This window comes from Corella eumyota, chromosome 2, assembly GCF_963082875.1.
Source record: "Corella eumyota chromosome 2, kaCorEumy4.1, whole genome shotgun sequence".
NCBI classification, from domain to species: domain Eukaryota; kingdom Metazoa; phylum Chordata; class Ascidiacea; order Phlebobranchia; family Corellidae; genus Corella; species Corella eumyota.
Genome location: NC_137491.1, coordinates 2,690,766 through 2,718,616, shown reverse-complemented (window position 1 = coordinate 2,718,616; position 27,851 = coordinate 2,690,766). Strand labels below are relative to the sequence as shown.

Sequence of the window (27,851 nt, the reverse complement as noted above, 5' to 3'; positions counted from 1 at the left end):
GGGCAAATTTTATGCCTAACCAAGGTCTTGAATATATATTTTTTTATATCGGCCAGTATTTAAGAACTTCTTAAACTACTGTTTGATTAAAAACAATATACTGTTTTAAATGGTTAGAAAATAAAAACCAGATGTGACCAGGAGTTTGTATTTAATAAAAAAACATGTGCTACAAATATATGGCGATTGTATAAAAAAAGAGGATACAGAATTGTACAAAAAATTACAAAAGAATTATAAAAAATTTGTACTAACCAAAAGTATAACTGATAAAAGTATAAACTTTTACAACAAGTCAAATAAGTAATGCTTTGTGCACAGAAATTTGATTCGTAAAAACTATAAGATAATTACCAAAAATAGTTTTTTATATTTAAACAAAATATAATTTTAATAGTTATAAAGTACAAAAAATAAAGCACAATGATTAATATTTTTCAATAATGTTAACAAACAAGTCGCAAACTAACTTAACGTATGAAAAATATTTTTGTTAAGGCAGGGTAATATATATGAATAGCGAGTTTGTTTTATAAGAAAATAACATTTCTACATAAAGAAAATATAAAAAAAATTAAGCAAAAATAGCACCAAATTATATAAGCTCGAAATATGATAACAAAATTAGCACCTAAAAATTTTAGAAAAATTATTAATAAAAAAGTAACAATTCAAATTTTATCAATATAACGAAAGCTTTTGGTAAAATTAACTATTTTACACCACTATCTTTTTAAACACGCCCATCATATCTTAGTCATTAGTTTAAATAATGTCAGGATATCAGCAACTGTTTTCATCTATCAAATAAATATCCCGCCATCCATTTAAGAAGTGTAAAAAGCACCCTAGTAGTACTAATACACAATTTGTTCCAAGCATATTTATTATAAAGTGTTTACTGTGTATATTATATAGTAGTTATTAAGTTACACAGTTGTTACTGATTGCCCATTGTCACCAGTGTCATTATAAACAGCTACCTCCATTTCCTCAAAGTTGGTATCAGCAGGAGGTGAAGAACTGAAAAAGGTATTTTATTTTTTAGTTTGATATATTTTAATTAACCTTATTTTTTTAGCTAAATTTTTAAACAAAATTAAAAATGTTTTTACTTTTCTCTACTCCTCGATTTTCCTCCTCCTTTCTTCTCCCTCTTCCCACTCTTCTCTCCATTCTCTTTGGGAGGAGCATATTTGTCTAGCCTCTCTGAACTCTTCATCTTTAAGGATGCTCTCGGTTTGGGTTTTGGCCTACTCCTAATAATAACAATTTATAATTTGATTAATTTAATATAAAACTTTATATATAAATTTAATTTTAACATGTTTAATATTCAAATTACCAAAAATTAAAAGAGGCGTTATGAAAATAAAAAATGTTAATGTCATTTTATTATTTACTTTTTACCACAATTCTAGTATTTAATAAATAGAGAATAAAATAAAAAATACCTTTCTCTGTCTTTGTCTCCATTTTCATTATCCTTAACAGAGTTTTGATATTGACTTGATCCCCTGCTGCCATTGGCAGTTAAAGATGTAGTCCCATCCGATGCCCTGCTCCTCCTTCTGACTGATCTTCTCGCATCCTTTACTATGCTGGTTGTTATGGCAACAAGGTCCTCAAAAGTTGGCCGAACTTCAGGATCGTCGTTCCAACATTTCTTCATCGCTTTGTATCTAAAAAAAAATAAAATAAAATTTTTTTTTATGAAAATACTTATTAAAAAAGTGCTAAAAAAGAATTTTTAATATTTATTTATTAAGCACTTATAATATAGCCTTAGGCACATAATATAATTTAAAAGTTGAATTTTATGGTCCTAATAAAACTACAAAGATACAAAACACTTAAAAATTTCAAAAAGGTAACGAACCCAAAAAGACCACATCGTACAGATGTAAATTAAATTAAAATATATTTAAGCATAATATTGTTAAAAAAATAAAATAAAAACGTGGCCTATCAATAAACACCATTTTGTGCATTTTGTTAACATAGTATTAAGTCATCGTTTTATGATTTAAAAGCTTATGGTATGTACTATCCATAATGTTCTATATCTGATACATTTGTTAGTTGAAGAAACTTACAGTTTATGTGGGCAACATTCTGGTCTATCCATTCTGTTTCCCTCTGAAAGATATTGTAAGATATCAACAGCTTGGACAGTTGGATAAGGTATAGCTCCTCTCGTCATAACTTCCCACATTGTAATTCCATACGACCACTGTAATACAAGTAATAAAATATAAAAAAAGTGGGTTTTAATTTAAAAAAATTTAAAAAAAAAAAATTAAGTATTACATTCAGAGTTTAAGAGCAATGAGTATTTAAAGTTTGACAATATACATTAAACATTATATTATTTATTCAGTCATTGTTAAATAAACTAACATAAATAAGTTTAATATTTAAAGCCCTTAATAGGCATTAAATTTCAAACTAATGATATAATTAAAATTACTTTTTATTGACTAAACACTTTACAATCAAAAGCAAATAATTAAACAAATTTCCCTAGACTTAGTATTAATGAAATTACAGAAACACAATATAAAAATTCAAAAGACCAACAAAAAGACAAAGACAATTGTGCACGAAAAGTTTTATAAAATCCCCCTTGACAAGTTCCCCAAAAAATATTTATAACTAATATCAGTTCCCCAAAAATGGGTTAAAAGTTATTTAAATGTTAGCAACTAATTGTCAATTTAATGTAAAAAAATCATAATAAAACAGACACCGTTAAATAACAAAATAAAATAATAAAAAATATTAAGAAGTATATATATATACAAAATCATTGTAATTTTGAATGTTTTTTTTTGTTAAAAATTTACATACCACGTCAGTTTTTTCTCCATATCTTCCATATTGAATACTTTCAGGTGGCATCCACTTTAAAGGTAGTTGAGTCTTCACGCTGCTCTTGTAATAATCTCGATCGAATAAATCACGAGAAAGACCAAAATCAGCAACTTTTACAGTCCAGTTATTATCAACCCTAAAAAATAAAAAAAATTAACAATTTTAAAAACCAAAAAAAATGTTGATAAAAAAACTTTTTAACACAGGTTTAACTTTAACAAATTTTAATTAAGATTTTTTTAACAAATTTTACAAAAATTTTTTTTATAATAATGTATTTTATACACTTAGTTAAAATACATTCAATATAGACTACACCCATGCGCACACAATATATTTAAACAAGGTTAAGTAAATAAAAGGAAAACTGTATTTGTATAGTGTTGTAAATGACCATTTAGAATATATATACTCTCTAGACTCCATCCATAGTAAAATGTAGGTTAAGATTATAGTTTTACATGGATTTTATATGTAACATATCTTACATGCAATTCCTTGCGGCTAAATCTCTGTGAACAAATTTCATACGACTTAAGTACTCCATTCCATGGGCTATTTGAGAGCAAAATTTAAGCAAATGTAGAACAGTTAATACCTGTAAAAATAAGTACAATATTACTTTAAAAAGTTTAACATTACAACTTAAACTTTATATATATATATATTACTTTGTCATATGTTATAAATCTATACGCCAGTTTGTTATAATATAGACTTTGTAATAAAGTATATTTAATAACTTGTAATAATATTGTTTGGACAAAAAAAAACATTAAATATTTAATTATTGTAAAACTTATAAGGCAAACAAAATACCAGTTGTATAAGATATATATTACAATATGTTAGCCATTCATTTTTTAAAATTTTTTTGACATTTTTATATATTTGAAGTAGCCGCCATTAGCAGACAAGCAGCTTACAAATCATTTAATAATCCTATTATTAACTACTTGAGATAATTACATGTCAGCTATTTAAGAACACATAATTTAATAACTAGGCTGTTGCAATCAATTCAAGCGAATCAATATTAAAAAAATATTTAAAAAAACAATATTTAATATATCTGTAAGAAAAGAAAAATGCCTTGTGTTTTTTTCTATGTACAAATACCTTAGTTTAGTGAAGTGGAAATAGTAAATGTGTTTGTGGCTTAGTGTTAGCTTTGTAACAACAAAATTACTTATTTAAAGTAATCTGTAAAATTTGCCTTATGGAAAAACAACAATTTTTCTACTAACAAAAAAACAAAATATATAAATATATATATACAACAATTTTAAATAAAATACTGATAGTTTACCAAACTTTATTGAATTGTAATTAAGTTGTTAGTTGTATTGCCAAAATATGCAAAACGACAATAAAAAAATGCTTTTCATAAAAAAACATTAAAAAAACTATTCAAAAAAAATTCACAAAATTAAAAAAAAACTTTTGAACTCACATTATTTCCGTCTCTTAAAAAGGTCCTGAGGTCTCCGTTATCCATAAAAGGAAGAATAATAAGCGGAGAAGTTTGATTCTTTTCCATCTCTGCATCTACACAAACTCCGATAAGCGATAAAACATTATCATGATCAAGTCCCCGCATCATTACTCCTTCCCGGAGGAATTTTTCAATGTCCGCAGGTTCATTTAAAGCTAAAAAAAATCAGATTTTAAATTTATATATATATACACAAAAATTTTACATAAAAAAAATGTTTCCTAAAAAAATTAAAAAGATTAAACTTTAAATATAAGCTCTAGTGATTAAACAATATACTGTATGCTTTATTCCAGTTTCATTTTTTGATTTTTGCTAGGCACTTAAGGATAGTAAAATAGTTCATAATTTTAGGTTACTTTTAAGGCTTTTAACAGCCACATTTGACCAAGAATTATCCCTGTTCCTTAATTCTCCTTTCCATACATCTCCAAAATTTCCACTTGTGATTACTTCTCCTAATCTTAACCTTTCACGCTCTAAGTAACATTTACTTAATCCCATTGCTAGTTCGCTGTCAAAGTTATCCAGTAGAGGGGTCTCATAATGATTGCTTGATGGCCCAGCTAAAATAAAATTAAACAATTCGATGGTTTGAAATCGGTAAGTAAATAGTATACAATATAGTTGTACAGAATCGTAAAAAAATAATTTTGATTGATCATATCATTTTATGTCATTCTTATATATATTTTAAGGCCTTTTGACCAATACAAAAGAAGCTGGTTACATATTAACTATATATATAGTTCTAAAATACCTATTGTTAATTATTAACAAAATGATAAAAAGTTACCATTTCTTGCTGCATAAAAACTTAAGATTGGGTAAGGATTGTAAGTTTGGACATTTTCTTTCATTTTTCGATCCAGATCACCATGCCGTTTCTTCCATAAAACGTAAACAATTAAAACGAGTACAAAAAATCCCACTACGCCGAATAGAATCCCAATTATTAATCCAACAGGGTTGTCTTGACTGGAGCTGGCAGTCTGGCCAGTGTACTGTGCCCAAAACTCATTCTAAAAAAAACTTATTTAAATTACACATCATAGTGAATATATACAAAATTTCTTTTTAAACAACTTTGTTATTTTAGAAATTGTAAAATACGTTTAATCGGTTTTAAACAATCTTTGAGTAAGTTAGCACCTTTAAAACTCTATGACATTAACCATAGGGGTGGTGCACTCTTTTTTTCGTTTAAGAAAATACATCCTTAAATAAGCGTTTTGCACGCCTGGTGTCTTAAAGCGTAAATACGCAAACATAAATCATGCGTGCAAACATAGACCTATAATTTTAATATGCGGGCATGAGCAGCCATGTCATTTTTTTAGCTTGCATGCACAAAATCCTGTCAAAAACTGCTTTACTTTATAGACTGGAATGACATGAATACAATGGGAATCAAACCTAGGATCTTATGGGATGATTGCCATTGCCTTAATTACTTTTATGATAAACTTTTAACAAATCTTTAAACGAGGTATATTATACATATATGTAATATTAATTTTAATATATATATATACACTATTTACAACTTTTTTTTTACCAGTCCAGGTACATCTGTTTCGAACACTTCTCTGGCTTCTTCATAAGAGCAAGCTTCTTCAATACATTCCCTCTCCAAATTACCAGGTTGCGCTTCTTCAAAATGGTGCCACGAATTCTTTAGCAATTTCCGAGACAAAAAACTATTTGCTTCTTGGTGGTTTATTTCTTCTTTTAATCTCATGTTTTTGATCGACTGACTAATCAGTCAAATTTTTATTGAAAATAACCAACCAGTGGTTAAGTGTTATTATATAGATAACTAAAAAAAAAATTACAAATAAATAAATGTGTAGTTTATATTAAGATGTTCAATGATTTAATAATGTAATATTTTGGGAGTTCTATTAGTGTTGTCTGCCAAGTTTATAAATGCAAAAAAGGGCGGAATATTTATAACCTTACCCTAATCTTCCCTTGTACATTCCGCCCTTTCCAAATTTACTATGGTACTAGTCGTTTAAACCATTGCTAAAAAAGCTCAATTTTTTGTTAGTACGTTTTTTCCAATATAAAGTTTATATATATTTATTCAAAATAGAAATATATATAAATGTAAAAGCGAACTGATCCAGTAACTTAAGTCCTATCTTAAAGTTTAATTATTAACTAAACAACAATGACAAAAAAATATTTAAACAATCAAGTCGGTAAAAGGAATTAATATACCACATTTTAACAATTACCAAACAATCGACGATTAGTACTTAACATTAATATTTATTTGTAGACAAACTAAAATATCTGAATAGTAGAATATTGGTCGTAACGCCCGTAACTGCTGACTGTCTATTGCAAAATCCAAGCAGGCAAGCATACAGTTTTTAGTTAACAATTTGACATTAAACAAATAATAATCCAGGCTTTTCTTATTGTTTTTAAAAAAAAAATTAAACGCCTGAATATCTATCTTAAACCATCTAACCATAACTTTAATTTAAAAGCGTTTTTCTATTTACAAACAGACAAAATACTGACGTCATAAAAATTAAAATTCATAAAACAAGCGAAAAAAAATCCACTTTTCCTGTCAATAACTATGATAAGTAACTTTTTGATGTTTTCTATTATGCTGACTGTTCATTGTTAAAATAATCTTGGTAAATTTAATCTTAGTTTCCCTACATCGCAAAGCTTTGTTTAAATGTATTGAGAATTGGCGTCTTGTGATTCACCGCGGTCGCTATAATCTAAATTCACAACGCTTGGGTGATTTTGTTTTGAAAATTTATTTCGACACAAGTTTTTGATATTTTACAAAACTGGTATTATTTAAATTAAACATTTGCATGTAAAATTCAATAACTATTGAGATTTAACAACAAATAGCTTTAACAAAATAAGGCTCAGTGTTTAACCTAACTACGAACATGTTCTAGTTTCCTTAGTTTAGGCAGGGCCATGTTGTAAAAGGCGGCTTCTAATAAATTGATTTTAGTGTTTTTTGGTTTCAGATTTCATTACGTAAGCATTGTAAAACTAACGTGCTATTATTTTTTGTTTTTAACAATAATTGACATGTTAAAAACAATTTAAACATTTTATTTAATTAAAAAAACAACCTCTTTAGGGCCTACATGCCTAATTTACGCCCCAAACATTTTGTTAAACATCATAATCAAATATTGTTATGTCGGCAAAAACTCTTTTAGTAATTAGTCATTTAATAGTTTATCATATACTCCAGAGCAACATTTCACTACAACAATTTTTTTTCACCCTGTTCTGCTTTTTGACACTGTTCTGGAAAATACCCATTTAAAAAAAAATTAATCTAAATTTGGATATAACAATATTATGTTATAATATTTACTCTATTAAATGGCCCTTTAAAAATCACGTTAATGCTTATAAGATGTTTTATTTTAAAACATGATTAGCACAAATTTCGTTTCAAGCAACACGAAATCTTTGCATTGAGTTGGAAAGCTCATTCTACTCCATAATATCATTTAAAGCCTCATCTAGTTGCTCAAACGTTGGTCGATCTTCTGGGTATAGTTCCCAGCAAGATTCCATTTCGTCATATCTGTATTGTAAAGTATTTTTTTAATTTTTTGTTAAAGAATACTGTTTATTTTAAACTTAACAAAACAAAGTTGTTTAATTAAACGTTGAGGTATAGCCATAAACATATAACAAGGCAATTACTAAATTCCATCACAAGTAAGGTTGTTTTAACATATTTTTATGGTTTGAAATCTTAGTTCCGTAACGTATTGTTATCGTCGTTATCATTAATCTTATATTCCCGGGTCTTAAAAGCAGTAAGCCTAAATGTTAAGCCAGAATAATTTTAGTAAATTTAAATTTCTGAAATAATGTCAATGATTTAAAAACGGGTTAAAAAATAATTTTTGTTCTTTTTTGTAAAATGTTGCTTCAATAAACCATAGCGAAATCCCCCGTTTAGTTAAAAAATTATTATTTATTATTCTATCTTAGTTATTTATCAAATGTTTTGACTAAGTAATGCTTAAGCCTTTTTCACTACATAAGTTGATGTTATTAAAATTATTAAACAGAACTTAATTTTCGAACCTTAATTTATTTATCAAATAAATCTAGTTAAAATTGTTTTAGTAAGCTTACATCTCCCATGGACAGTTTATTGGTCTACCTAATCTTCCTCTTCGCTCAACATATTCCAAGATTTTATTGTTAGAAATACTTGGATAAGGCTCATCTCCAAAGGCCATGACTTCCCACATTGTTATTCCAAATGACCACTATGACAAAAAAAAAGAAATATGTTTTAAAGTTTTATATAGTCTATTAATATTACAATGTGTTTTACCAAAATTGTTCAAGACTTTTATCAATGTTAAAAAAAAAAACGTTAAAAAAAATCACCAACCACATCAGTTTTCTCATCAAATTGGCCATAACTAAGACTCTCTGGTGCCATCCATTTACAAGGTAGAGCACCGCGTGAATACTGTTTGTAATAATCTCGAATGAAACCAGCTCCTGTTCGGTTGTGAATATTTCGGGCAAGACCAAAATCAGAAATTTTAATGGTCCTATGGCTATCCACCCTAAAGATTTTTAACATTTATTTACATAAAAATAACTTTTATCAAACTTTTTAACAATAACAAAACATGTTTTACATTACAATAAAGCCTTATATACCATATAATTAAAAGTTTAATTTGTTTAGTAAAGCAATTTTAACAAACTTTTTAAAATAATAAAAAACATACATGCAATTTCTTGCAGCCAAATCCCTGTGAACAATGCCCCTTTCACTTAAGTAATTCATTCCACCGGCTATTTCAGAACAAAATTTGAGCAAGTCAATCATGAATAAATTCTGTAAAAAAACATTTTTATTAAAAAATTTATTTTTAAACATTTTATTATTCTTAATATGAAATATATACAAATATGAAATATATGACTATAAATTAACAAAAAAATTTCCTTTAAATGATATCAAAAGATCTAAACTTATAACATTTTTTGGGTCACGTATGTTGTCCGGCTCTAGACTAAACAACGTGCCGTTTACTATAGAAGAGAATCCGACTGTAGATGATAATTCTCTCGCACCGCAATCCAGACGAGAGAATTTGGGAGCGCCGTAGTGTAAATATGTTTTGTCTAAAACTGGACAACATACGTGATCCCATCTTTTTAACAAAACTTCATTTTTTAATGACTAAAAAACAAACTTACCCCTATCTTTTTCAAAAAAGACTTGAGATCTCCATTTGGCATAAATGGAAGAATTATGCGCGGCGAAGAATACGGAAGACAATCACAAATTCCAATTGCAGGTAAAACATTTACGTGACGAAATGTTTTCATCATTTCCCCTTCCCTAATAAAGTTTCGAACGTCGTTACGACTTCTCACATCTAAAAAAACTCAATGCTCTTTAAATCGTTAAATTCAATATAAAAACAAAAAGATAAACTTTCATTGTAATTCAGACTAAATAAATTTTTTTGGTATTATTTAAATCAAACTTTTGCATGTAAAATTCAAAAACTATTGAGATTTAACAACAAATGGTTTTAACAAAATAAGGCTTAGTGTGTAACCTAACTACTAACATGTTCTAGTTTCCTTAGTTTAGGGCCATGTTGTAAAAGGCGCCTTCTAATAAATTGATTTTAGTGTTTTTTGGTTTTAAATTTCATTACGTAAGCATTGGAAAACTATTGTGCTATTATTTTTTGTTTTTAACAATAATTGAATTCGTTTCAAGCAACACGAAATCTCTACATTGAGTTGAAAAGCTCCTCCTCCTCCATAACACATTTAAAGCTTCATCTTGTTGCCAAAACGTTGGTCGATCTTCTGGGTATGGTTCCCAACAAGACATCATTATTTCGTATCTGGTTTGTAAAGTATATTTTTAATTTTTTTGTTAAAATACACTGTTTATTTTAATCATAACAAGACGGAGTTGTTAAATTAGACGTTTAAGGTGGCCGTAAACATCTACTAAGGCAATTACCTAATTCCATTAATTAAAAAGTTAATGTTTAAAAAATATTTCAGGTATGGTCATTTTAACATATTTTTATGGTTTGAAATCTTAAGGCCCGTTCACACGGCGTACGCAACGCAACGTAACGTAGTGTAAGATTTCGCAACCATTTAAAATGAACAGAGTGGTTCACACGTACGAAAGTTTGCGTTATACGTAAGATTTCGTAAAGTTTTGTAGCCGAAGCGAAATTTACGCAAGATTTCGTAAGCGGTATACTTTTACTAGATATTTTGTATTTGTTAATCCCTAGAACTCGTAAAGTTACGTAACGCAACGCAGCGCAGCGCAAGCTTGTCGTGTGAACAGGCCTTTAATCCCTAGAATCCGTAAAGTTACGTAACGCAACGCAACGTTACCTTGTCGTGTGAACAGGCCTTTAGTTCCGAAACGTATTGTTATCGTCGTTATCATTAATCTTATATTCCTGTGTCTTAAAAGCAGAAGGCCTAAATGTTAAGCCAGAATAACTTTTGTTTTAGTAAACTTTAATTTCTAAAATAATGTCAATGCCTTAAAAACGGGTTAATAAATAATTTTTGTCCTTTTTTTTGTAAAATGTTGCTTAAATAAACTATAGCGAAGCCCCCCGTTTGTTTAAGTAAGCTTACATCTCAGGTGGACAGTTATGTCTACCTAATCTTCCTCCTCGCTCAACATATTCCAAGATTTCATCGTTATAAATTTTTGGATAAGGCTCATCTCCAAAGTTCATGACTTCCCATATTGTTATTCCAAATGACCACTATGACAAAAAAAAGAAATATGTTTTAAAGTTTTATATAGCCTATTAATATTACAATGTGTTTTACCAAAATTGTTTAAGACTTTTATCAATGTTAAAAAAAATACTTTAAAAAAATCACCAACCACATCAGTTTTCTCATCAAATTGGCCATAACTAAGACTCTCTGGTGCCATCCATTTACAAGGTAGAGCACCGCGTGAATACTGTTTGTAATAATCTCGAATGAAACCAGCTCTTGTTCGGTTGTGAATATTTCGGGCAAGACCAAAATCAGAAATTTTAATGGTCTTATGGCTATCCACCCTAAAGATTTTTAACATTTATTTACATAAAAATAACTTTTATCAAACTTTTTAACAATAACAAAACATGTTTTACATTACAATAAAGCCTTATATACCATATAATTAAAAGTTTAATTTGTTTAGTAAAGCAATTTTAACAAACTTTTTAAAATAATAAAAAACATACATGCAATTTCTTGCAGCCAAATCCCTGTGAACAATGCCCCTTTCACTTAAGTAATTCATTCCACCGGCTATTTCAAAACAAAATTTGAGCAAGTCAAACATTAATAAATTCTGTAAAAAAACATTTTTATTAAAAAATTTATTTTTAAACATTTTATTATTCTTAATATGAAATATATACAAATATGAAATATATGACTATAAATTAACAAAAAAATTTCCTTTAAATGATATCAAAAGATCTAAACTTATAACATTTTTGGGTCACGTATGTTGTCCGGCTCTAGACTAAACAACGTGCCGTTTACTATAGAAGAGAATCCGACTGTAGATGATAATTCTCTCGCACCGTAATCCAGACGAGAGAATTTGGGAGCGCCGTAGTGTAAATATGTTTTGTCTAAAACTGGACAACATACGTGATCCCATCTTTTTAACAAAACTTCATTTTTTAATGACTAAAAAACAAACTTACCCCTTCTCCCTTTTTCAAAAAAGACTTGAGATCTCCATTTGGCATAAATGGAAGAATTATGCGCGGCGAAGAATACGGAAAACAATCACAAATTCCAATTGCAGGTAAAACATTTACGTGACGAAATGTTTTCATCATTTCCCCTTCCCTAATAAAGTTTCGAACGTCATTACGACTTCTCACATCTAAAAAAACTCAATGCTCTTTAAATCGTTAAATTCAATATAAAAACAAAAAGATAAACTTTCATTGTAATTCAGACTAAATAAATTTTTTCATACTTTTAAGACTTTTAATAGCTACTGTAATTCCATTCCATAAATGACCCAATGTAACTTCTCCAAAATTTCCACTTGCAATAGGCTTTTTCTTAAGTCTTTGTATCACCAACTGATAAATATGTATAATTATTTAAAATATATTTATATATTTAATTATTTGAATATATTTATTATATATTTAAATATAAATCTATTTAATGTATTAATATATTTTTTAAAATAAATTTTAAACAAATTTTGCCGAAAGTTTTAGACAAAAAACTCGATCAAAAATTTTTTCACTTTTTAGCTTAGCAGTCATTTTTAATTTTTCATAAAAAATTGACTTTTTTGCAAACGTCACATATAATAAATAACAACAAGGGTAACAAATGCAGAGATTATGTTGCTCTTAATTTAGCAAAAGAATGTTTTATTTAAGCTTCATTTCTTTAAAACATTGTTTAGAATATTGTTAATCATCACGCGAAAAAATCAATTTTGACGGTTTTCACAACGCGAATTTCCCGCTATTGGGCAAAAAAAACTACCGGGCTATATTATATTCTTATAGCCCAAGCCTTTGGCAACTCGCGACCAGACTGCGAATTTGTTTACAAAAAATACTATTGTTTTAGTTGTTTAAATTTGTTAAAACACATAAAAAATTTTGATACTAAAACTTAAACTATAAAAGTAAAATCGAAATAATAAATGTAAAAAAGGAGAACAAAAATAAATATCCAAAATTTATTTACAACTGTCTAATAAACCACTTTTTAAATCTTAATTTAAATATATGAAAATTACAGTTACCCCGGTGTCAGGGCAAACGCAGTCCCGAAATGAATCTTGGTAGTTCATCTTCTTTAACAAAATAAATAAAATTTATATAAATATATGGCAAAACATAATTGTTAATTAACGTTTAAGCCTAAAATTACCTTTCAACTATACCTTTCAACTATATTTCAACTATATTCGTTTTCAACTATACCTTACAACTATATTTCAACTATATTCGGATCTCTATTAGTTTCGCACGCTCTTAATGAACAAGGCGTTATAACCTAAGTATGGCAAATGTGCCACCAGATTTTTTAAAATCTGAAATGACGTCATAATTTTACATCGCATGACGTCATTATTTAGGCGTTTATTCTCAAAAACAATAAAAATTAGTTTAAAATATGTTTAATGAATTATTAATATTACCCAACAAACTAACCTTGACTTATTGGTTAATAACTCACGGCAACAAATTACCCCTGGCACAGTGGTTAATAACTCGAGTTTTAGTCAACCAAATTAAACAATTTAAAGTTTTCACGAAAGAAGAAGACTTCACCCACAGCAATCACCCATCAAGTTAACTCTATCGCCCCCAAGCGGAAAATGCGTAAACTTTAAATGTTAAAATTGAGGACAAATTTAGAATGAAGTCGCCCAAAAAATTTCTAAAGTTGGTGTTGCATTTAAATTGATCCACTTAACAACTTCTGAAAATTATAGCTTTCTAACCCAACCCAAATAGATTTTATAGACCATTAAACCTTACCGCGAAACATCGCGTTTTTACAAATGTAGATGCGCACGCCAGCAAATCACCCCTGGCACAGTGGTTAATAACTCGAGTTTTAGTCAACCAAATTAAACAATTTAAAGTTTTCACGAAAGAAGAAGACTTCACCCACAGCATACCTTTCAACTGTATTCGTTATATTTCAACTATATTCCATACCTTTCAACTATATTCGTTTCGTTTAAAGTGCTTGTTTGCTTCCAGTCTTAATAGAGCAACAGTTGAAAAAAAGTATTACGAAATAGTGAGCTATAAAACGAAAAAATAGTTTCTTATTTGTTTTGGAAAAAGTTCCGTATTTGTTCAAGCGGAAAAATTGAAATATAGTTTTCACTCAGTACTCAGTTTCTCTTTATGTAAAAGAACGTGAATTCGGGTGAAACTCTTGTTTGCGTGTCGGTGCTTTAGCAACGTGGTTCGTTTGGTTCGCGCAGACAAATTGCGCCATTGTAATAAGTTCGCTTTTGAATAAGTCAACTTTTTAGTATTTTATTTTTTTGGCTTTTTGCGCACAAATAATAATGTATGTCAAATTAATAATGTATGTCAAATTAATTATAATGTAGGTCATTAATCATAAAATAAACCTATGAAAACATTGCATAAATTTTAAATAATTGTTTTTTTAATAAATTTTAAAAAGCCTTCGTATTTTAAACCTACCTAATTCAAGTTTCAGAAACAAAATTTTATTTTTACATCCATTTCGATTTTATAAAAAAAAAAAAAAGTTTTTACAAAATATTTTTATACAAAAAATAAGTTTTACAAAATAGTGAGCTATAAAACGAAAATATAGTTTCTGACTTGTTTTGGAAAAAGTTCCGTATTTGTTCAAGTGGAAAAATTTAAATATAGTTTCCACTCAGTACTCAGTTTCTCTTTATGTAAAAGAACGTGAATTCGGGTGAAACTCTTGTTTGCGTGTCGGTGCTTTAGCAATGTGGTTCGTTTGGTTCGCGCAGACAAATTGCGCCATTGTAATAAGTTCGCTTTTGAATAAGTCAACTTTTTAGTATTTTATTTTTTTGGCTTTTTGCGCACAAATAATAATGTATGTCAAATTAATTATAATGTAGGTCATTAATCATAAAATAAACCTATGAAAACATTGCATAAATTTTAAATAATTGTTTTTTTAATAAATTTTAAAAAGCCTTCGTATTTTAAAACTACCTAATTCAAGTTTCAGAAACAAAATTTTATTTTTACATCCATTTCGATTTCATAAAAAAAAAAAAAGTTTTTACAAAATATTTTTATACAAAAAATAAGTTTTACAAAATAGTGAGCTATAAAACGAAAATATAGTTTCTGACTTGTTTTGGAAAAAGTTCCGTATTTGTTCAAGTGGAAAAATTTAAATATAGTTTCCACTCAGTACACAGTTTCCCTTTATGTAAAAAAATGTGGGGGGGGGGAGACTCTTGTTTGCATATCGGTTTTATTAAAAATTATTCTTAAAACAAAAAATTAAGTGATTTTAAATAAAGACTTTTACGACCAGGTAAAATGCTTAGTCAAGCATAAACAGATAATTCGCGCTACATTTTTTTTAATCAGAGAAGGTATAGACAAAAACCGAACTCTCTAACAGTCCAAAAAAATTGCTTTTATTTTATCTATCGAATAAATTAAAACCCTAAGAAGCAATTAAAATGTTAAAATTGATAGCTATTTTAGTGCTTGCTCGTAAAATGTTGATACTTAAAGCAGTATAATACGTCATAGTCATTAAATCCAAGATTTAGGAACTATGTAAAAGGTGGAGTGCTTGTGCGGAGTGCGGAGTGTTTTAATTTTTTTTTTATAATTATTTTTTTAAATTTATTATTGACGTCACTTATGGTGACTTCATCAGAATGTTATGCTGATAGCATAAAGTTAACATACAATCATCTGTGGGACATAAAATGTAGAAAACTATACGCAGCAGATACTGATAAATGATAATAATTTTAGGCGGAAATGACGTCATAACCCTTGTGTGCCATATTTTTATATTTTTATTGCCCCATTCTTAAATTTAATTTGCAATCGAATAATGCTAACTAGAAGTTGGCATAAAGGGGTTTAAGGGGTCAACTGGAGCATTATTGGACGAAATAACTTATTACGATTATTAGTTTTGGGGCGTCATAATCCCTGTGTGCCACATTTTTATTGTCACGTTTCCAACCATGGGTTACGTCGATTGCTTACATCTGAGTTATTGGTAAAAGTGCTTACCTCTAAAAAATAGGTAAAAGTGCCTACCTCTGAGGTATTGGTGAAAGTGCCCATCTTCTAAGATATTGGTAAAAGTGCCTACCTCTATAGAATAGTAAAAAGTGCTTACTTTCTGAGGTAATGGTAAAAGTGAGGAATTGGTACCTTTGAGTTTTCGGTAAAAGTGCCTACTTCTGAGTTATAGGTAAAAGTGCCTCCATCTAAAGTATAGGTAAAACTGTCTATCTCTAAGTTAAACTTACACGTGCCTCCTTTTGTGTTATAGGTAAAAGTGCCTATCTTCTAGTTAAAGGTAAAAGTGCCTACCTCCGAGTTATAGGTAAAAGTGCATACCATAAAGTTATAGATACAAGTGCTTACTTTAAGGTATAAGTTTCTACCTCTAAGTTGAAGAAATAGTTATAGATAAAAGTGCCTACCTCAAAGTTATAGGTAAGAGTGCCTACCTCAGAGTCATAGATACAAGTGCCAACTTTAAGGTTAAAGTGCCTACCTCTGAGTTTTAGATAAAAGTGCCTTTTTCAAAATTTAGATAAAGGTGACTACTTCTGAGTTATTGGTAAAAGTGCCTACTTTAAAGTATTAGATACAAGTGCCTACTTTAAGGTTAAAGTACCTGCCTCCAAGTTATAGATAAAATACCTGTTTTAAAGTTTTAGGCTGAAGTGCCTCCCTTAAGTTATATTTACAAGTGCCTATCTCAAAGTTATAACTAAAAGTGCCTAATTCTGAGTTATTGGTAAAAGTGCTCAGCTCAAAGTTATAGATAAAAGTGTCTACCTTCTAGGTAAAGGTGCCTTCCTTAAAGTTATAGGTATATATGACCTGCCTACGATTTATAGTTAAAAGCCCCAACTTCAAAATTATAGGTACAAGTGCCTACCTCTGAGTTATAGTTAAAAGTGCCTTCCTCAAAGTTACAGGTAAAGGTGCCTAAATTTAGGTATAAGCACAAATGCCTATGAAATTTTCAAGTAAAATGGCCTACTTTAAATTAATAAGTAAAAGAGCCTAAATCAAGGTTATAATGACAAGTGCCTACCCTTAAGTTATAAGTAAAAGTGCTTACCCCAAATTAATAAGTAAAAGATCCTGGTCAAAGTTATAGACAAGTGCTTACCTTATAGTTATGAGTGCCTACTTCAAAGTTATAGGTAAAGGTGTGGCACAAGTCCCTACCCCAAAACTTATAAGTAAAAAGGCTTATGTCAAAGTTAAAAACCAAGTGCCTACCCTGAAAACTAAGTAAAAGTGCCTATCCTAAAAGATACTTACAAGGTGCGTAAGACTAACAGTTTACAAGTTTCTTTCTACCTTAGAGCCCAGCTAAAAAATTAAAGTACCGCACCTAAACAAGCATAACAAAAAATCAACATAACACTGAAACAACAAAAAAACACAAAACAAAAAAAAGAATGAAAAAAAATAATAAAAGTATTGATTTTCGTAGTTAATCAGCAGTAAATATCGTAGGTTTGGTGATTAATAACGATATTTTAATTTACCCATACTTCACGGGTGGGTTTATTAAAGACTTCTGAGGTAATGCTTGTCTGATCCAATTTTTCAGCATGTTTCTTTTGCTTCTGATCCAATTTTTCCAAATGTTTTTTTCCTTAAAGTTAACCAAGAATTGTCAGTTTTTTCTCCTTAACTTTACAGCTGAATGAATAAATATTTAATATGTTATTAAAAAGATTTAAATTTAAAACATAACTAACTTTTATATTGAAAAAGTTCCTTACTTGTGGTGCAAACAATGAAAACATTATTCAACTCTTTTTTATTGGGTTTAGGTTTTCTTCTTGAAGGTTTGAAGGTTTCTAATAATAAAGTAACGCAAGTTTTTAAACAGTTTATCAAATGTTTTAAATTTGTATATTATTTTCATAATTCAAAAACTGAGCCAAAGTACTTACATGAGTGATGCACATTTTTTGATTTTTATTTATTTAAACAACATAATTCAATCAACAACTGGTTTCACCGTTCTAACAGGTTGAAAGATCACAACTATATAAACAAGCGAAAATAAAAATTTAAAACTTTTATCCAGTAAATTACTATAAGACAAGTAAATTTATTCAATACAAATATAAAAATAAAGTTATTTTTGGAATTTAAAAAAATATTTAAATAAAATTACCGTACTACTCGGTATATCTTCCTTGTGATTTATCTAAATAACATTTTCTGAGTAAAATACCAATTTCGTTGAACTTAAATAAAAATATATATGTTGTTAAATTAATAAAAATAAAAACAGAAGTTATTGGTTTGTACAAAGGCTTACCTAAAAATAACAACAAAAGCGCCTACCCATACTTAAATTGTTTGAAGATGCTAACATAAAAATATTCTAAAAAGTTCCTACCCATATTTCAATTACTATAAAAAGGTTTTTACACAAAAGTGCCTACTAACCTTTATTTAAACAAAGAAATGTTTATCTAGAACAAATTAAGTCACAGAAATAAACTTACCCAAAAAAAGGTTGAGTTGAGATTTGTTATTTAATCTTACTTAAACTTGGACCCAAGAAGCTAGGTTCAACAACAAAAATTCACTTTTTCAGAGAACTTCTAATACAGTAACTAAAATAATATAAGAATTGAATAAATATTTTATAAAGTATTCTAAATTGTGATATTAATTCTATTTTACCAAAAAGGAGTAAAACTACATACATAAGTGCACTTAGATTTCTTGATACTTATTTTTCGATAAAATTGTTTCATTAATAACTGACTTCACCCTCTAGGGAGGTTGAAAAGTCGCAACTAAGAAAACAAGCAAAAAATAGTAATTCAGGTTAATATAAAAATTTTAGTTTGATATTTTAAACTAGTAAAATACTTCAACCTGATTTGGTATAGTGGGTTACGAAACAAACTTTCATAACTTATCAATAATAAATAATCTTGCAAATTTTAATTAACAAACTATCAGTAAAATAATACAGGGACAAATTTATATAATAAGTAATTTTGTTACCATACTTTTTTTTGTATATCTTTGATAGCGTGACATTTTTCTAGATTACATAAGAAGTAAATCACCAAAATGTTGTGCTAAAATGAATGATGTTTGTTAAATTTATATAACGTGTTTATCAGAAGTTATAGATTTGTACAAGGGCCTACCAAAAAAAGGTTAAACAACAAAGGTGCCTACTCATATTTAAATTAATTTAAGGTATTAATATAAAAATATTACAAAATGTTCCTATTAAGACCTTATTCAAACAAAAACATGTTTATCTAGACCGAATTTAGTCACAGAAATAAGCTTACCCAGAGTAAAGTTTTCAAGTTGGTTTTCAAGTTGGTTTTCTTTAAGCCAATAGTTTAATCTTTCTTAATCTTGGACACAAGATGCTGGGTTGAATAACAATGTTGGTCTCGGAGACTATAAATAAAAGTTTAAAATGTAATTACAATGCTTTAAAATCTAAAGACTCAAAAAAAATTGGACTTACTGTGGTGTACACACAAAGAAGGTTGCAACGGTCTCAAGACAGTCCAAGAATTGTTGAAAGGCCAATCCAGATGTAAAGTTAGACTAGTGTCTACCCAGTATTAAAATATAAAGGTTGGTAAATGGAGATAATATTTCAGTTTCACTTATACCTTAAGTGTAGGTTGAATAAAGACTTCTGAGATAATGCGAAACTGATCCAATTTCGACAACTGTTTCTTTAATTTATTAATATCCAAAGGCCAATAAAGTTTTTGTTTGTTTTCTCTTGTCTTTAAAAGTTTTTCTTCTTTAAACTTCACAAACTAAAAAAATAAAAGTTTAATATGTTATCATAAAAATTTAAATTAAAAACATAAGTAACTTTTAGATTGAAAAAGTTTCTTACTTTTGATACACACAGTAAAAAGATTATTCAATTCTTTTTTATCGAGTTTAGGTTATCTTTTTGAAGGTTGGAAGGTTTCTAATAATAAAGTAATGCAAGTTTTTAAACAGTTTATCAAATGTTTTAAATTGGTATATTATTTTTATAACTCAAAAACTGAGCCAAAGTACTTACATGAGTGTATGCACATTTTTTAACCGTACCTTTTTGAAGCAATTATCTAGATTGCATTTTCTGCATAAAATACAATTTTTGTCAGGCTAAAATAATAAAAAGGTTTGGTAAATTTATAAAAAGTTCTTTTTTAACGAAATTGGTTGGTGAAAAAGCTTATTAAAAAGTAATGTGCCTATCAAAATGTATTCCAACAAAGAAAAGTGTTTATTATTTAGTTACAAAATTAAGCTTACCCCAAAAAAAGTTTTTAAGTTGGTTTTATTTTATTCAAGCCAATTGTTCAATCTATTTTAAACTTGGACACAAGGGGCTGGGTTTAATTACAATTTTCAGCACTTGGGCAAAATGTCTAGAGACTATAAATATAAGTTAAAAAAGTATATAATTAGAATGCTTTAAATTTAAAGTCACAAAACATTCAAGTACTTACTTTTAGTGCACACACAGGAAAAACCTTATTCGTTTATTTTCACATTGGGTTTAGGTAATCTTTCAGGAAAGTTCCTTCACTTTTTTAAAGGTTGGAAGATTTCTAATATAGTAACGTATGTAAATTATTAAATTAAATATTCTAAATTGTTGTATTAATTTTATATTATAATAACTGGGTGAAAGTACTTACATAGGTGCTCACAAATTTTTTAATGCTTTTTTCATTGGAATATTTTACGGACAACTGACTTCACTATCTTGGAAGTTTAAAAGGTCACAACTGTATAAACAAGCAATACTAAAAATTTGAAATTAAAAGTTTAGTCTATTGAGCTAGTATTAGACTTAAGTAAATTTATTTAATACTTGGACAAAAATATAATATTACATAATCTTTAAAAGTAACACAAAAGATTTAAATATAAAATATTACCATATTTTTATGTAGGTCTTTGATAATGTTTATCTAGATCACATTTTCTGAGTAAAATAAGTAGTGCTAAAATAAAAAAAACTTTTGTTAATTTAAAAAAAGTGCTTTTCTAAAAATATTAGTTAAGTGCTTACTAAGAGTTACGCTAAACTAAAAAGCGCCTATCCACATTTAAATTTTTATTAACAGGTTTCTTATACAAAAGTAAGCTGGTTGTTAAAACGTACTTAAACTTGGACACAAGAGGCCGCGTTCAATAACAATGTGTTCAAGACTAACGGTAAAAGATCTAAATATAAATAAAAGTTTTAAAATGAAATAAGAATGCTTAAGATTTAAAAACTAAGTTTTATGTAATAAAAAAGTTATCTACATTTGATGCACACACAGAAAAATTATTATTCAATTCTTTTTTTTGTTGGGAAGTTACTTTACTTCTTAAGGGTAAGAAGATTTTTAAAAAGAGTAACCTAAGTTATTAAATAGTAAATATTTTATTTAGTATTCCAAATTGTTCTACAGTTTTCATATTACAGAAACTGAGTCAAACTAGGTTCTTACACGTATGTGGCTTCTAAGACTTCATTCCAACAACAAAAAAGTTATTTAGAGTTAATTTAGCCAAGAAATAAGCTTACCTTATTCGTTTAATTCAATTGTCTTCAAAGACTTTGTGATAATAAAAGTAAAAAGGTCTATACACTGCAACAGAATAATAAAATTTAGTTAGTATTGTGGGGTACTATAACAAACATTCCTAACCCTTTAATGATAAATAATTCTGCAAAATTTACAAAGGTAATATAAAATGTGCCCACCATGACTTTATTCAAAAAAATATATTTATACCTTGACTCAATTTGGTTACAGAAATAAGCTTACCAGGAGTAAAGTTTTTAAGTTGATTTTAACTAAGCCGGTTGTTTAATTTTTCTAAAACTTGTACACAGGATGGTGGGTTTAACAACTGTCTCCATGTTTTTAGGCACAGAGGCAGTGAGAATGTCCAAGAACACGAAAAATTTGCTTTCTTTATCAAAGAGGTTGCCGAGTCAATTAAAGAAAAAAAATAAGCATAAATAAAAGCACCAAAAAATATATATAAAAATTTTTTTACTTGAGTGCACACAAATAGAAACTTCCTTGGGTTGCAGAAATCTTGATTGTTCTTTTTTTACGTTCAGTGATTCTAAACAAATTTGCCAAACTGAGAAATTAGTTAGATGATTAAATACTGAAGCTTTTGTTCATTATTTTTAATATGTATATTACTTAAAAAAGTAAAAATCATTTACCACTTTGAAAACCATACTTAAGTTTAAAGTAGAAAAGAAAGTTTGAGTTTTAAGTAGAAAAGAAACACTTACTCAACAAAATTCCACATTTCAAAATAAAATGAGTTTTTAATTATATAATTATATAATGCTTACCATGTTTATTAGTGATATTTTATTCTGATTCGGAAATTTTTTCTTTAAATCTTCTTTTTTTTAATAAAATTGGTGCTGGCAAGAAAAAACTTAACGCATATTTTACCAGAAATGTAATTTAAACTCATATGTAAGCTATATATATAAACCTAAATAATAACAACAGCTTGTTAAAATAAATAAACAGGAAAGAAAATTAGCAAGTAGAAGTACAAGAGTTCAGTTATTCATACGAACAATTGTTCATTAAACAAAACAAATTTTATTTAAAATTAATAAAGGTTGTACAAAATAAAATTTAAATTTATATATTCAAAAAAAAGGATGACAACATAAGATTTTTATGTTTGTATGTGTCATGTATATAATAACAACATTTAGATAAAACAGACACCTTATGCCTGATGGCATGCACATTAACTGGCTTCTTTTCAGTCAAGTATCATAACCATAATAGCAATATTTACAATCTTTATACCATGCACACATGCCAGAATGTTACCAAGCAAAAATGAGTAAGCTATTCTGTGACACGCCTGTAGCATAATTCTGCGTACGATTTCTAAAAATAGACACCGTGAAACGGCTTAGATTGTTTAAAATCTTTTGACACAGAGTCATATTAATCAATCATGGGATTGTTTATGGTAGGATAATAAGAATAACTTGGTAGTGTATATAGCAATGTAAAATTTAGTTTTGGAGTTAAAAATTGACCTTATGCAAATTTGAAATTAGTTTTGATTTTTTTTTTTTTTTTTTTTAAAGAATTTTTTTGCCTACAACATTTTACATATTTTAATAGTTTTAGTATCAATTTGACCATAAAGATGTTAAGGAATTTCATAACAATAAACATCAAAATATAAGTTTGAATAATTTCATTTTATGCATGTTAAATTTTTTTTAACAATGTGCATACTTTTAAATTTTAAAAATTTTGTACATGCTTTTTTCAATGGAGCTTATATTAGCTTTGGTTTTTAGAAAGAATAAGAAAAAAGACATTGTGATCACAAAGAATGAACACACTTTAATAAGAAACAAAGAAGTTTAATTTTGTGTTATAAATGTATTGTATACATGTGTTATGTTAAGTTTGCCAGGAATAAACTAACATAATCACATATTGTTAATCGTGTGTTTTTTGCAAAATATTTCGTGAAGCTTGACAAAAGTTTTTTTTTAAGTCGTCACGCTTTGAATTTTCTTTGCATGGTTACTTTTTAATTGTGCTTTGAAAATAAGCAATTCAATAACTAGCTGCTTGGTTAATTCAATTTTTCTTCTCCAACAATTTTCTTTAAATTAGCATTGTAGTTTGGCATGTTTTTATTAGCAATCATTTTTTTCTTTTTTTTCAAAATAGTTTTTAACATGCTTTGTGTTTTCAATGTTTTTCCAGAGTAAGTTTGATTTTGTTAGAGCATAACAACAGCAAAAATGAATCCCAAATCTTGAAAAAAAAACGATGTCAAGGATTTTATCTTGCAGTATGTTGTGTGTATTATTCTTTACTCAGTATTGTTTTTTAAAGCTCTTTATTTTTTTTAAGGCTTTATTTGATGTAACACCACATTTTTAGTTGTTCGTAAATTCGTTGAAATAAAATTAGCATAATGTCTGCCCAGTTTTTTTAGTTTTGCTCTAAATTTAAAAAAATGTTTGATCATCACTATTTTACTTGTTGTTACATCAAAATAGTTTTTAGTTTTTTTATGAACATTTTTTTCTTTTTTGGTTCACCAGCAAAATAAGTTTTCTTTTTCCACAATTTTTAATGCATGCGAGTAATTAGCATTCTGGTTTTCCATGTTTTTATCAACAATTCCCTTTTTCACTTTTTTTAAAAGGGTTTTTAACATGCTTTTAGTGTTTTCAATGTTTTTCCAGAGTAAGTTTCATTTTGTTAGAGCATAACAACAGCAAAAATGAACCTCAAATCTTAAAAAGAAACGATGTTCAAGTTTTTTTATACTGCGTATGTCGTGTGTAAAACTTTTTCTTCAGTATTGCTTTTTAAGTTCTTTTATATTTCTTTTCAATGCTTTTTTTTATGTACCACAGCAGTATTTTTAGTTAATCGTGAATTTGTTGTAGTGAAATTTGCATAACGTCTGCACAGTTTTTTTTAGTTTTGCTCTTTTTAGAAAATTTTTTACTATTTTACTTGTTGGTTACGTAAAAATAGTTTTTAGTTTTTTTTGAGGCACATTTTTTTCTTTCTTGATTCACCAGCAAAATATTTTATTTTTTCATTGTTTTTTTAATCATAAGTAGAATTATAACTACGTTATCCTTTTTTGGTGTATCAACATGATGATTAGCTCTTTTACTGTTCTTGGATTTGTTGTCCATTTTACAACATCATAATTTTTTTGACAGTAATGCTTCTTGGAAAATTTGTTTTAACGTTTCAACATTTTTATCGAATAATTAAGCTCAAAATCAGTGTCCAAATGATATGCCGATTGATGTCAGTTTCATATTTTGCAATATTTGTATGTGTTTTTTTTTGTGTTAATGATTTTGTAGAAAATTGTTTTATATAAAAGTGGGTACTCCAGGAACGACCACACTTTAATATCGAAAAGAATTTTTAAAAAAATTATTTATTATTCAATGAAATGTATATATAAAAAAATTTTAGTATTGTAGTGAGTACTCAAGGAGCGGCCACACTACAATAATTTAAAAAAAAAAAAAGTTTTAATATTTTAGTGGGTTCGCCTCGAATGACCACACTATAACATTTAAAAAAAAAAAAAATTTAAACTTCTTATATTTTGATTATTGTTAATAAAAACTAATTTAGTTATGGGCTTAACATCTTTTTTAGTATTTTTTTTGCAAATAAATAAACAAAGATTAAAGCAGTTTTTTTTTTTTTTTTAACAACTACTTATTTTTTTAGGTATGTAAATGTTGTTTAAGAAAAAATTCTTATTATTCTTTAAATTTTGTCATATTTAGTTTTTTCAAAAAAATTTTTTTTTTGATTTAGTTTTAACATAGGCTAGAATATATTAAATTTAAGTTTTAAAAAACTACATTGCATTACATGGCTATAAGTTGAACTACCAATCATTGTATCAATAATTTTGACATAATTTTTTATTTTTTTAATAAAAGATTAATTTTTTTTTTTTAAGTTTTTTTCAAAATTTAGAAAAATTTTCGCTTTTTTTATGTTATCCTACCAAAATTAAACAATCCCATGACAGTATTTTAATTTGAAACAATTTTTGGGGTTTTAATGTTTTTTTTTTAAATTTATGATTCCATGCCAAAAGCGTTTAAGCAATCTGTTGCCATTTCTATGTAGAGGTTTATTTTTAGAACGCGCAGCAGCATGTATGCTACCTGCGGACCACAAAATAACTTAGCCATTTTCGCAGGCAAAAACATTCTTGGAATGTGCACAGGGTACAAAGAATTATAAGATGCCACATGGCTACGTTACTTAACTGAAAAGATGTCAGCAAGGAAGTGCCACAAGCCATATAGCATATATTAGGTCCAAACATGTTACTTTATACATAAAACATAAAAACATGAAAACACATACTGATATCCGTTAATTAAACTAACAAAGAGCACAAATAAAAAAAGTTAATCTGGTTATATAGTGAATGTAAATGCCATATGGTAACAAGAACATAAAAAAAATTATAGGTATTTTCATCAATATTTACAAAGCCTTTCATATCTAGAAAACGAAATTGTCCTAGGGTAAATAAATTGTTATTTTGGTAGATTTAAATACCTCTTGTTTTTATATGACATGCACATCTACTATAAATCTGTTAGGCAAAGGTGGGCACAGTTATTTAAAAAGTTAACCTTAATGAGTGTTAATAACCACCTATTCCTTTAATTGATAAAATTAAAATTATTATTAAAAAAAATAAGAATAATAAACTGATACTAACAATAAACATTGTCAAGAACCTAGCAAGATTAAAGGATTTTTAGAAACACTTTAAAAATTTTAGAGTCACTTCAAAACGGTTTATTGTCCATCTTTGCCAAGTTATAACTCTTAATAACATAAAAAAATGAAAAAATAAGTAAAACCTTACCTAGTCTGACAAGTAGGGCAGCGTAGGATTAAAATTTTGATACCTGTATAAGCACAATCACAACTATGCCAGATCATGTCGTAACCGCCCTATTTTCCAGACTATGTCCCTACCACATTTGTTAGTTGTAAAGAAAGTGTATGCAGATCAATCGTCTCAGTCCAGGTCCTGATAATCCAATCATGTTTTGAAGATCTTTTAAATAACAAAATGTTAAATAAATAATAATTTTAAAAATATAAACATTAAAGTATATCTGTTATGTATGTTGCTGGTTTAAAAATCCAATTTGTAAAAACAACAATTTTTTAAATCGACGTTTGTCTATGCCATAACTTTTTATTTGCCTTAAAAAAATTATTTTAGGTAATTTATTAATTTTTTACTAAATTAACTTACCTTATTGAAGTATTAGCATTTATTGATATATTGCTTGTCTTCTTGTTTCTTAAAGGCTCCGGTAAATATAGATTAATATTATTTATTAACATTCTTAAAAAATCAATAAACCACTAACAAAATGGAAAATTTTGCTTACGTTATCAGTAAAATGCGCAAAAACACTTCAAACGGCGCCGATTTCGCACCTTTTACTGATAACGATACAACGTGACAAAAAAGAAAAAAAACTTTAAAAAATAGTGTTTCCCCCAATAACAGTTTATTTTTTTTTTAATTTTCAAACTATAAAGTTCTGTTAAAAAACTTTATTAAAATTAAGTAAAATTTATAAAACTGTTAAGGCCTTTTAATCCAAAATTTTAAATCCATTTTTGCGTTTTAACCTAGCGTAATATTTAAAATATCAAAAGTTAAAAATTGGAATAAAATTAAAAATTAATTACGAATAGGTTGCCTAATTTAGTGTACATGAATATAAGCGACTGAAACTTATGATAGGCTATATAAGTTTTTTAACATATGAGAAACAAATGTACGATTGCAAATTCAATTTACTTTGGGAACGTGGCAATAAAAATGTGGCACAGGGGTTATGACGTCATTACCGCCCAAAAACTGATAACCGAAATACGTAAATTCGTCATATGATGCCCCCGTCGACCCCTTTTATCTCTTTTGTGCCAACTTTTAGTTAGCATCATTTAATTGTAAATTTAATTTAGTTTGGGAACGTGGCAATAAAAATTTGGAACACATTGGTTATGACGTAATTTCCGCCCAAAAACTAATAATCGAACAACGTATTTTCGTCAAATATTGCTCTCGTTGACCATTTTATC

The 27,851-nt window shown here is 27.7% G+C and overlaps 2 protein-coding genes across 7 annotated transcripts; both read right to left on the bottom strand.

Moving 5' to 3' along the window:
* Positions 1-295: 295 nt before the first annotated feature.
* LOC145742115 (hepatocyte growth factor receptor-like) lies at positions 296-6,181 on the bottom strand. 2 transcript variants are annotated; one of them, XM_082559876.1, is made up of 10 exons: positions 5,928-6,181; positions 5,148-5,391; positions 4,729-4,935; positions 4,328-4,524; positions 3,363-3,472; positions 2,851-3,010; positions 2,097-2,233; positions 1,455-1,682; positions 1,116-1,256; positions 296-1,023 (listed from the first exon to the last, which is right to left on the bottom strand). In XM_082559876.1, the coding sequence occupies exons 1-10, from the start codon at positions 6,108-6,110 to the stop codon at positions 930-932; spliced, it is 1,701 nt and encodes a 566-aa protein (XP_082416002.1). In that variant the 5' UTR covers positions 6,111-6,181; the 3' UTR covers positions 296-929. The 2 variants fall into 2 exon arrangements, with proteins under 2 accessions (XP_082416002.1, XP_082416001.1); XM_082559875.1 differs by having other exon boundaries at positions 298-1,023; positions 1,116-1,259; positions 5,166-5,391.
* A 1,109-nt stretch (positions 6,182-7,290) lies between these two features.
* On the bottom strand, positions 7,291-14,194 carry LOC145741905 (tyrosine-protein kinase receptor UFO-like). 5 transcript variants are annotated; one of them, XM_082559585.1, is made up of 13 exons: positions 13,325-14,170; positions 13,197-13,247; positions 12,402-12,510; positions 12,121-12,305; positions 11,647-11,756; positions 11,298-11,478; positions 11,039-11,172; positions 10,160-10,272; positions 9,608-9,789; positions 9,133-9,242; positions 8,784-8,964; positions 8,519-8,655; positions 7,291-7,955 (listed from the first exon to the last, which is right to left on the bottom strand). In XM_082559585.1, exons 2-13 carry the CDS (start codon positions 13,242-13,244, stop codon positions 7,862-7,864), a joined length of 1,584 nt encoding a protein of 527 aa, XP_082415711.1. In that variant the 5' UTR covers positions 13,245-13,247; positions 13,325-14,170; the 3' UTR covers positions 7,291-7,861. The 5 variants fall into 5 exon arrangements, with proteins under 5 accessions (XP_082415711.1, XP_082415713.1, XP_082415710.1 ...); XM_082559587.1 differs by lacking the exon at positions 13,197-13,247 and having other exon boundaries at positions 14,122-14,194; XM_082559584.1 differs by having other exon boundaries at positions 13,197-14,170.
* Between the last annotated feature and the right edge of the window lie 13,657 nt (positions 14,195-27,851).